This window comes from Hetaerina americana, unplaced genomic scaffold (assembly GCF_022747635.1).
Source record: "Hetaerina americana unplaced genomic scaffold, ioHetAmer1.1.p SCAF_7, whole genome shotgun sequence".
Lineage (NCBI taxonomy): Eukaryota > Metazoa > Arthropoda > Insecta > Odonata > Calopterygidae > Hetaerina > Hetaerina americana.
Window position 1 is genome coordinate 52,184,945 of NW_027287316.1, and position 12,138 is coordinate 52,197,082.

Consider the following 12,138-nt stretch of genomic DNA (forward strand, 5'->3'; position numbering starts at 1 on the left):
CTCTTCAACTGTGTGTGGCATGTGTAGAAGGAAAGCTTGTTAAAAAACCTTTCACTGTGGGACCGAGAACGGAAAGGGTGAGTGAAAAGCTGAGTTTGGTGCACTCAGACCTGTGTGGTCCAATGGACCCTCCTGGCAATAGGGGAGAACTGTACATGCTCACATTTATTGATGATTGCACTAGAAAAATTTTTGCCTTCTTCATTAAAGGCAAGGAAACACATGTTATCCTAGAATGTTTCGTAACCTTTAAGGCTAGGGTAGAAAATGAAACGGGGAACAGGATTAAGTGTTTGCGGACGGATAATGGTAGTGAGTACATGGGGCGGGCTCTGCAAGAAGAGCTTAGAGCAAAGGGAATAAAACATGAGACAACGATACCATATAATCCTGAGCAGAATGGGCTAGCTGAAAGGGCAAATCGCGTCATTATAGAGAGGGCTAGATGCATGTTATCCGAGTGCAAGTTACCTAAGAGCTATTGGGTTGAAGCATGTAAAACAGCTGTGTATTTAAAGAATAGAGTACCAGCTAAGGGAATTGGGAATGAATTACCTGAGGAGAGATGGACAGGTCATAAGGTTGACCTTAGTCATTTGAGGGTGTTTGGTTGTATTGCCTATGCTCATGTGGCCAAGGCCATGAGAAAAAAGCTAGATGCCACATCCAAACGGTATTACTTTGTCGGATATTGTGAGGAATCCAAAGGTTATCTCCTGGCGAATCCTGAAAACATTGGACGAGTAACAAAAGCGAGGGATGTAGTGTTTTTTGAGGACAGTTTCAGGGAAGAGCATTTAACTGGGAAAACATTGAGGAATACAATTATTCTGCCTGAACTTTTAGGGGGGGGCGTGTGTTTCACCTCCCAGCCCCAGACAGAGGTCAGCATAAATGATCAGGCTGAAACTAATGAAAACACTAGCACAAGTAGTGAGGGTAATAATGATACCTCAAACATTGAGACTGAAGGAAGTGGTCGTGTCTATTGTGGGCAAAATTCAAGCTCAGGTGATGATAGCCAGAGGGAGGAGAGTATTGATCCGGGAGAAAGTAGGTATCCTGTTAGGAATAGAATACCAAAGGAATTTCCAGATCATGTTTTATTTTTGGCATCAATTAATTCAGCCTGTAATCAACCAATGTCTTTGTACTGTGATCCTCAGACTGTTCAAGAAGCTTTGTCTTCAAATGGGGATGAATGGAGGAAGGCCATGCAGGAAGAATGGGAAGCTTTAGCAAGGAAGGGCGTCCTTTCTTTAGCTGATTTGCCTGAAAACAAAAAAGTTGTAAAATGTAAATGGGTTTTCAAGCGAAAGGTGAATGCAGCTGGGGAAATAGAGCGTTTCAAGGCAAGGCTGGTAGCAAAGGGTTATTCCCAGGAGTATGGTATTGATTACCATGAAACATTCTCTCCTGTAGTAAGTTATTCTGCCTTGAGATTGTTGATTGCATTGTCTGTGGAGCTAGATTTAAATATCACTCATCTAGATGTGACTGCAGCCTTCTTGAATGGTGATCTTAAAGAGTCAATTTACATTGAGCAGCCTGAAGGTTTTGTAATTGAAGGGGCGGAGAGTAAGGTGTATTTGCTGCATAAGGCAATATATGGTTTAAAACAAGCATCCAAGGCATGGTATGACAAATGTCGGAGTATTTTTAAAGGTCTTGGTTTCAAGAATTTGACAACAGAATCATGTATTTATGTTAAGGGTATTGGACTTGATATTTGTGTAATAGCTGTATATGTGGATGATTTTTTGGTGTTTTGTAAGAATGGTGACACTGTGAACAAGTTAGTTTTATCATTAAAAAAACATTTTGAGCTGAAAAATCTTGGAGAGGCCAAAAGTATTCTAGGGATGAGGTTAACTAGAACCAGTGAGGGAATTGAACTGGATCAGGAAGAGTACATCAAAAGCATGCTGGTTAAGTTTAACATGTCTAATGCTTGTGCAGCCTCTACACCCATGGAAGTTGGGTTGGATGTAGCTCCTGGAGATCCAGATAAATGTCCTGATGTACCTTATCAAGGATTAATTGGTTGTTTAATGTACGCAATGACCTGTACTAGGCCTGACATTGCTTTTGCTGTTTCAAAATTAAGTAAGTTTAATAATAGCTTTAATATGGAACATTGGAAGTTGGCAAAAAGGGTTTTGAGATATTTAAAGGGCACATCAACGTATCGCCTTGCCTACTCAAAATCTGGTGGGTTCCTTGAGGGCTATGCTGATGCAGATTTTGCCAGTGATAAGATTGATAGACTATCTCGTACAGGGTATGTTTTTAAATTTGCTAAAGGGGCTGTAGCATGGGAAAGTAAAAAACAATCCTGTGTGGCTTTATCCACAACGGAAGCAGAGTATGTCAGCCTAACTGCTTGTACCAAGAAAGCTATTATATTGTGTCGAATCCTGAGGGAAATTTTGAAACAGGATTGCAGAAAAATATTTGGCACAGAATCTGTGTGCATGTATAATGACAATCAGTCAGCAGTTAAGAATGCCAATTGTGTTGATGTAAAGGAAAGATCTAAGCATATAGATGTAAGGTTCCATTTTGTAAAAACAGCTGTGACAGATGGTAAAGTGTTTGTGAAATTTAAGTCAACACATGAGATGCCTGCAGATATGCTAACTAAAAGTTTATCTAAGAAAAAACATTTTAACTGCATGAAGGATGTGAATGTCTGGGGCAACTAGATTAAGTGAGGGTGTTGTATATGTGTAATCAAGTTGCTGTTGTTTTGTACAAGGTTGGTAACATTGTCTCTTTTGGGCTGGCTTGAGCGATGTTTGTATGTGTTTGCTTTTGTTTTTGTAGAATAAAAGTAGGAAGTCGTTTTTTTTTAAACGTCACTTCCGGCCCCACGTTAAGTTGAACATGTCGTCTCAATAATTGCTAAAGATCCTAAATCCTGTTTCGTCACCACGCTGCAAGAAGATCACAACATTTTCTGATTTTAGGGAATACATCAGCCCATGCCTGCTTCTCTTATCTGGGAAAAATCTCATGTAGTTGATAACATTTACTCTTGGTATTTATTGGCTCTGTGTTTATTTTTATTAAATCTACATCACAAAATATTTTTCCTTTCCTGGAGCATGTCTATGCCAACTCAAATATTTTTCTGATTGTCATGAATTAGTATATTGATTGTTTAGAATTAGAAAAACCATGCATTAGTCAAAAATTAATTCCTTTAGGATTTTTCATTTTGTCTTACATCGGAGCATAAAGATCCAATTCAACATGAGAGGTTCTTTTAAGATCATTTCTCAAAGTTGGATTTGGAACTCAAGTTGATTGAGAAATGCAATGAAGATCTAGATTTTGAAGGCTTTATGTATGAACTTCATTCTTTTGTGATAAATGAAAGATATTTTCTTTTCATTGGAATTTACTGTATATAATGGTTCCTCAGTATTCATATGAATAATTCAGCAAACATGGCAATGCATACAGCCTGAAATAAAATAAATTATAAGGCCTTTTATAAATTTTAAGTAAAGTGATGAAAATATATGGCATATTTTTAATTTAGGATATGTTAAAACCAAAGGTTTGCCCTTCTACCAAATTTTACTGCTAATGTTTACAGTGTCAACAAACTATTGTCACTTCTACTTCCATGCTCATTGAAGCAACATAAAAATTGCTTATAAAGTTACCTTAATTAGGCAAATACCTGTGTGTTGTGTTTGTAGGACTTGGAATTTTATTAGTAAGAGCTAATTAATGGACTTATATCAGTTATCTGTCACAGTCCTATATAATTCAATTTTTATTTATACCCGGAAATAATTTTCAGACCCGGTTGAGCCCGGTTATTGTATTTTGTGATGAGGTAATTGAATTCTAATTATGTAAATGTTGGTGAAACAGAGCAGAACTCCTATGTCAATGGAGGATCACCTGTACATAATGCCTTTTAAATAAATAAAACTGACTCATTAGTGTATTTTCTCCTCTTTCAAATGCAGTAAACTCTATTGGATTGATAACGGAGGCTATGGCGTTCCTGCTAAAGTTGCAAAAGTCAATATGGATGGCACAAATCCAGTAGTGTTGGTGGATGACGTGGAAAGGCCAGAAGCTATTGCCATTGATTTGGACAAAAGGCAGTTATATTTCAGTTCACAATATCCCACATTTGTAAGTTGAATTGTTTGTATAGTTTTCTCGTTTACCCTTTGAATAATGCATGCAACACTCAACAATATGAGAATGTTGAAAGAGTGGCATTTTGTAATAATTTTTTTTTAATTTTAGGCTTAATATGTCATGTACCCACAAAGAGTGAGCTTAATGAATTTCAAGTAATATAACTCTTTAGATTAAATATCTAGTCTCAGTGTGTATGTATAATTTAGATAATGTAAGTGCTTTACATATTAGTACTGACAAGTACGTTAACCAGCATATATGAAAGTTCAGTTTTGCGATTCAAACCAACTATATGAAATGATATATTTGCAAGATTTTCTATGTAAGATTTATCGTGAAATCAAGTTATTAAATTTGCTAAATCAGGGTGCCTTTCTGCTAACACATTAATAAACATCTTTTTGGAAGAAGTTTTCAAGTTTTATGATTTTTTTATCTTGTGTAGTTTCTTTCAATTTTCTACCTTGATTTTAGTGGTATTTATGCCAAGCATATTTTTAAATGATTTCAATACATTTTATATTTTCTTTTTACATTGGTATTGGGTACCAGGATTGTGGTAATGCCCCCATTAAATACCAAATTTAAAATAAGTCCACGAAGCTGAAAATGTAGTGTCTCTTTTATTTTTATCAGTAAAACTATTGAAAATATAAGACTGATAGAATCTTTGATTTCCTATCAAATTTTTTCTTTCAGATAAAAGTGATGGATTTGGATGGCTCCAATGTGAGGAGTCTTCTAACTACTGTTAACAGCATTTCTCAGCCAAAAGCTCTGGCAGTACTCGACAGCAGATTGTATTATTTAGATCCACTCTATGACAAAGTTGAAAGGGTAGACCTCCCTCGGGCAGATAATCCAAAATTGTTGATGGACAATCAAGCTGACCTTCGGACATTCACTATTTTCAGAAAGCGATTGAGTAAGTTTTGCATACTTTTTAATTTTCATTAGTGAAACAAATGTATTAACTATAATTGCTGTAATATTTTAATTTCACCAGTTCTATCACCTAGGTTTAAATTCCTATGGCATCAGATGCTTTTTGTGGTCTGTATATATATTAATTAGATGGCAAAGTGAAATATTGAATGCCTCATGCATTTTTAGAAATAATCATGGCAACATTGTTTACGTAATGAGAAGGTACACCGAACCACGTCTTATTCACTAATTGAGAGAATTTTTTATCCAAATTTATTATCTATCAAACTTTTATCAGTAAAAAAAATAGTCTTACTCATATTATTTACAAGTGGTGTGTTTATTGTACTGAATTAGTATCATAAGTTGAGGACTTGCAGAATCTGCCCATGTAACCCATGAAAGTGGTAGCCAATAATGCCTGTTCTGTCAATACCTGTAATATGTGTATAGAGTAGTATTCCAAAGCTCATCTCACACCACGTAAAGCCAGAACCATCAGAGGTTAAATTAAATTTGATTTATAATGCTCTGATAGCTGTTATCATTATGTCATTAATTAAAATTCATATAATTCCCATTAGATTATGTTATGATGTATGTTATCATCACAGTAAACATGTTATCCATGAGGGAGGGGAATTTCATGGGGTATCTAGAATATTCTTTAATTGGTGGATACAGGAAGTGAAAGATCATCCAGACTAAGTTATCACCAAATAAGAGTGTTGTTGGTTTCATTTTATACTTTTATAATTATATTGATTCTGTAAAATATATGCAAGGGCCTTTGTTTGGTGCTCTCCTATTTTGGCAATAGTGCCTTAAAAGAATAAATTTAAAATAGATTATTGAAATTGAAAAATAAATAACTTGGCTTTTCCTCATAGAAAGGTTTTCTATGTGGAAAAGCCAAGTTATTTACTTGTCAATTTCAATGTGAAGATTTTCCACCAAGTCACGCCAGAAACAGTTTTATTAAAAATAAATTACTTCTCTTACTCTAAGAAAAAAAATAATATTTACCTCCCTAAAGGGTGTTACCAATGATGAACTAATGGTAATATTTTTCTGGAGCAGCAGGCATACACCCTTGCATGACTAACAATGGAGGTTGTGAACACATATGCATACCATCTACTGGAGGAACAAGGGTTTGCGGCTGTTCAGTCGGTTACAGACGTGAAAATGAAGTTGGATGTGCACCATACAGATCATTCATTGTTGTGGCACAGTTGGATGTCATTCGAGGTTACAGTATGCAAGACTCATCAGAGGCAATGGTTCCGATTGGAGGTCCAGGTATTTTACATATTTTTATTTCAAATACATATATTTTGCAAACACATGTAAATTTTTTTCAGTATCAAGTAATAATGGAAGTGTCAAAGATCAAGTTTTTAAAATAAATTAATATTATTGGTGGTAATATTAATGATGTACATATTGAATGTACAGTTAACTCATTACTGTTTTTGCAAAATACTAAAATTGATAAGATTGATTGATTGATGTGTATTGGTTCATAAATTACATTTTTGGGACACGTATAGAGCATGACATGTATCTGCTAGACAGACACAAATGCAATTGGAGTTTGAATGCAAATTATAGTCACAAATAAAAAAGAAAACGGTAAACAGGAACAGCTTACATAATAATAAAATTATTTTTCAACAGAGAAATACATGAATTCACCCATAGTATAGAATTAATGTTCGCACAGGAATTAATAAAGTTTAGATTTATATGAGAAATTTTCTATTTCCTTTAGTTTTTTTGGTAATGCTTTCAGCAATTTGACACCAGAATAACAAGGGTTCTTAGCAAACATAGCCAAGTTATAAGTAGTTATCCTCAAGTCATTACCCCCTCTTGTACTGTGCCTATGTACATTAGCATTGGTTATCTAATTGAACACGGCTTTTTAATGCTGCGCAATAATAATAGCATGGAAAATATACATACAGGGAATAGTAAAACATTCAATTTTTCAAAGTAAGGTCTACAACTACATTTCCTTGGAACTTTACCTTCAATTCTCACTGCCCATTTTTGCAACCTCTAGAGTTGCATGGAATAATACGAGTGCCCTCACACAGCAATTCCATATTTGTGTCAACTATGAATAAATGCATGCTAAACTGTACCATCGTCAACCAGGGTCAAAATTTTCCTCGGGAGGTAACAGCCTATAGCAACTTCATAGCTTATTTTATGAATAAGAGTTTCCCAGGATAGTCTCATAGATATGCATCCCCAGGAATTTTGTCACAGTAGAAGTCTTAAGAGAGGACCCATTAATCCTCAAAAGTGGGGAGGTTATATTTTTTCTTTGATGGGGATGCAATTGGATAAATGTAGTTTTCTCGTTGTTCATAAATACCAAATAATCTTCTCACCATTCATTCATATAGCCAATGATAGTTTGAACTACTTCATGGCTTAGGTTCTTGGAGGAGCGTAGGTGAGTTGTATCATCTGCATACATAAACAATGACCCATTTAATAAAATAATTTGGGAGGTTGCTTATGTATAGAAGGAAACGTTATTAATAGATGTCTAACTTTTACATATTCCTTGCCTGAAAAGTAATGATGATATACATTTACATTACAAAATTAAACAAATGATAAATTCATGCAGTATGGCGTAGATTAAACCAAGAAAAGTAAATTATCCATTCAGCAAACCTGTCAGATAATAATGTTGCATTGTAAATATTCGAAAAAATAGAATATTTCCTTAATTTTAATAAAAAAATTAACTAATTTTTTTTATTATTTAATAGTTGTATGACCTAAACCATTATTGCAGGGCACCACATTCTCCATGTTGATGTACACTATGCATCGAACTGGATCTATTGGGTGGAGTTCAACCGAGGGGCTTGGAATGGAATATTCCGTGCTCGACCTAATGGAACAGAACTTCAGGCTGTTGTAAAAGAAGGAATTGGATCAAGTGGAATTCGTGGTTTGGCTGTTGACTGGATTGCTGGCAATCTGTATTTCACCAATATTTTCCCACATGAAAATTACCTAGAAGTATGCTGGCTTGATGGATCACACAGGAAGGTGCTTGTTCGTACAACCACTGATGCTCCAAGAGAGCTTGCTGTGAACCCAATAAAAAGGTAAAACATCAAATAAAACTCGGAAATCATATGGGCATTACACGGAAAGGTTTTTTAATTCTGATTCCAAAATATTGGAATGCTGTTAAGTGTGGTTCAGGCAACCCACCCTTGCAAAATTAACAAGTTACTCTTGGATGTATAGCATTAATTGAACCATTTGCTGCATTAGTGTGATCTTCTTTTTCGTATACAGGCAGTGTGTTAGGTTGAAAGTAGAGGTAATTCAAGGAGGAAAATGGAATTCCTCAGTATAGTTTGGTTTTAGCAAGCATAAATTGCTCCATTGTTTTACTTTCATTGTATTTGAGTTGTTAAGTATTGAATTTCAAGAACTCTTTGCTCATGTAAGGTATCTTCTATTAATTGGTGAGTGATATCTCAAAATTTGTATTTATATTTCAGGCTGCTCTACTGGATTGATTATGGACAATACCCCCGAATTGGAAAGGCTTACCTGGATGGATCTAATTGGACTCCAATTGTAACTTCAGGCATAAGTAACCCCAGAGATTTAACTGTTGATGTGGCAACACATGATGTCTACTGGGTTGATTCAAAGCTGGACACCCTCCAGAGGGTCTCGTTTAGTGGTGGAAATCGTATGGTTGTGCGAAGGAATTTACCTAATCCCATGGGTGTTGCTGTTCTTCCATCTCCACCAGGACTCCTCTGGGTTGATAGAAACCTTGGAACTCTCTTCAAGTAAGCCTCCTTTCAGAAAATATTATTAGAATTATTAAATTTCTAATTAAACTAATGCATGAATTTCACTGGAAATGTATTTTCATGATCTGGTACTATTTATGGTGATGACTTAGGGCCTAACTTTCCTTTATCCTAATAAGGCTTGTTGCCCATAAAATATTAAATAAGTTTTTTTTAAATAATGGCATCATTCTCTTTCAATTAATGTTCTTTTTGACATATTTAGTTATTCTAGTTATTGTATAACATTTAACTGTCCCAATATATAGTGTGACATGTTATATAAGTACCCTGTAAGAATATCTGTTCCCTTTTATTAGGCTTCCTCCCCATAAGAAAATATTTATTCAATAGGAGGTCCAATCAGAAAATGAAAAACTTCAAGCATGAGAACTCATAACAGACTGGTTTTAGACATTTAGACCAAAGCATGGGGAGGAAAAGGAGGAATTACTGATTTTAGAAAATTCCAACTCAAACCCCAAACCAGGGGGTTGGGGTTGGAAGAGATGGTATGGTGAGGACTAGAGCAGGAAGAGAAAGGAAGGTGCATAGCCATTACTGGTAGTGGCCACAGGGGGGAAGGGATTGATTGGGTTTTGGGGATGGGGCTGTTCATTAGGCAGATAAGGATAGAGAGGCTTCTAGAAGGGGAAGAGTTTTTAAAAGCAAATTTCCTTCACTATATTGCCAGGTCTCTTCCAACCCCAAACCCCCCTCCTCTCACCCACCCCACTCTCAACCCCTCCAGTGTATAAATACCTATGCCACATCCAAAAAAAAACTTGTACCTGTGGATGATGCCTATTCATTGAAATTAGTTGGATGAAATAAAAAGTTTTTGTGGAAAATAATCCTTCTTTCATTTGAAAATGAATTTCCACATAGTCAAGCCCAATGCCATCAAATGTATGTTAATCGGGTATTACGTATAATGTAATTGCTGTTTTTCATAATTATGTTCCTCTCTTTCATTCCAATTCAGATCTTCCAAGGCTCCTGCTGGTGTTGGCTCCATAGCCACCGACCCTACTCTACGTGCTGAAGCATTGAGAACAGGCCTTCCCAGACTACGTGATGTAGCTGTTTTTGATGTTGCTGCCCAGCCACCAGATGAGTCAAACCCTTGTCGAAGACTTGGAAATGGTGGATGTGATCAACTCTGCTTTTCATACCCTCCTGATTACTACCGTTCAACTCCTTCTCCTACAACAAGTTCATCTACAACAACTGTAAGTGTCCCTTTATACTATTTATCCTCTATCAAAAATCATCTTCATACTCTTAAATGGATGTATTCAATCTTTTAAGATCTCCCTTTCAGCTTATATTTTTTCTTAAATGAGTCCAAAAGGTTTAAAGGATGCTTTCAGAAAAGGATAACAGCACAGCAGCTTGTTTAGGGATTCTTGATTAAATATTCAGCAGAATATACTTGTAGTCCATAAATTACTTGTAACCTGTATCTTTTTATAAAGAGATAGTTTATTCATTATTTTCACAAAAAGTTTGGAAGAGAAAAGACAAAATAGACTACTTTCAGGCTGAAAAGCTCAGGATTTTCCTTATTGACCCCACAAGAAGCTTATACTAATCTTTTTTTGTGCTTTGTATCAGTGTGTTACCACACAGTGTTTCATTTGTCTAAAATCATAACTTAATAAAAAAATTACTTTCCATTGTATTTGTTAAATGCATCCAGTACCTGCCACTGACAATGCTTTAGTCTCCAGACCATTATATGGAATTTATATGAGTATTGTGTTTTGTAATGTAGCTAATTTTCTATGCCGCAATGACCTCTTATTCGGTATTTCTTTGTGTTTTATTTTCAACCAATGTTTTGTGCTTTCTATTTAAAACTTCTTTTTAATCAATGCATGGTTTCTATTAAACCATTGGGTATGAATCAGTCACATTGCATTTTGACTCCTGCATTTAAATATATTAATTGTGCTTTTATTCATTTTTTAGTATTTCATATTCAATTTTTATCCTTTACAGTCATCTCCACTTGCTGCATTACTGCCCACAAGTCGTCCAAGCTTCAGGTGTGACTGTGCCACAGGTGAACTTGAAACTGGCTCTGGTGGTGTTCGTACCAAGTGTGGATCAGTGTCAGAGTACTTAGTTTTTGCTACAAGAACTGAAATACGTAGTGTTCATCTAGATCCAAGGGCTTCTGGTGTGCCTTTTAAACCATTGGTAATTTCATATTTTTTTTCATTTTCATGACTTTCATTTATCAATGTGTTACTTTAATTCATCAGTGAGTACTTTCGATATCCCTTGCCATGTCCATTGTATTTTTTATATGCCCATATTGAAACTCAATTACATAAACCATATTTTTACTCTCTTCACAATTGTTTAATTACTATGAATGTATTATTCTTGACTCATCTACAGTTCTCTTCCATTGTTGTTAAATGTTAATTACTATCTTATTAATTGTGAAAATGCTTTTCCTTAATTAGGACTTTTGTATTTGTCTTCATTTGACCAGAATTGCCGTAAACAAGTGTTTTCATAGAACCAACAAACATCATTAAAGTACATGTACTGTACAAAACACAAATTAATAAATCCATACATGAGTAAAACTCATTACTGAATTTTATAAAAGTGACTGGAAATCAAACCATTCAAAAGTGGTGTTTTTTTGCTGAATTTTGGTTGTATTTTCTGTGTATCTGAATGAAGAAAAATCATATCATACAAAGTGTGATATCCTGTAAATCATATACTTTGATACCCTTTACTGTACTCTTTTAAGATCTCATTCTTCCTTATAAGTATTCATTTTTAGGCCTCTTTCCTGAAAAATACTAATGTATTTATTTTTCGACAGGGAAATATGACCAATGTGGTAGGAGTGGACTTCGACTATGCTGACAAGAGGTTGATTTTCACCCAAATACGTCCATGGGCACGCTTGGCCTGGACACCTAGTGATAAGCCTGGCTCTGAGATAAATGAAATTTTGACAAAGGGAGTTAATCCTGAAGGTGTTGCTTATGACTGGACACAGCGCAAGATATATTGGACTGACTCAACCAATTCTAGTATTTATGCAGTTAACCTTGATGGCACTGGACTTGTAATGATAGTGCGAGTTGAAAGACCACGTGCTATTGTTGTTGATCCTTGCAGTGGGTAAGTATCTCCTTTGGTGTAATATAATTTTGGTGCATTA

At 35.3% G+C, this 12,138-nt stretch overlaps 1 protein-coding gene across 1 annotated transcript in view; it reads left to right on the plus strand.

The window, feature by feature from the left end:
- Nucleotides 1–12,138, plus strand: part of mgl (low-density lipoprotein receptor-related protein megalin) — a 71,865-nt gene that overhangs the window by 32,351 nt on the left and 27,376 nt on the right. The window contains exons 27-34 of the mRNA XM_071595610.1: nt 3,987–4,158; nt 4,870–5,095; nt 6,178–6,399; nt 7,916–8,234; nt 8,640–8,939; nt 9,928–10,174; nt 10,947–11,147; nt 11,794–12,098. Coding sequence (XP_071451711.1) covers nt 3,987–4,158; nt 4,870–5,095; nt 6,178–6,399; nt 7,916–8,234; nt 8,640–8,939; nt 9,928–10,174; nt 10,947–11,147; nt 11,794–12,098 — 1,992 coding nt within the window. The remainder of the gene's footprint in view (nt 1–3,986; nt 4,159–4,869; nt 5,096–6,177; nt 6,400–7,915; nt 8,235–8,639; nt 8,940–9,927; nt 10,175–10,946; nt 11,148–11,793; nt 12,099–12,138) is intronic.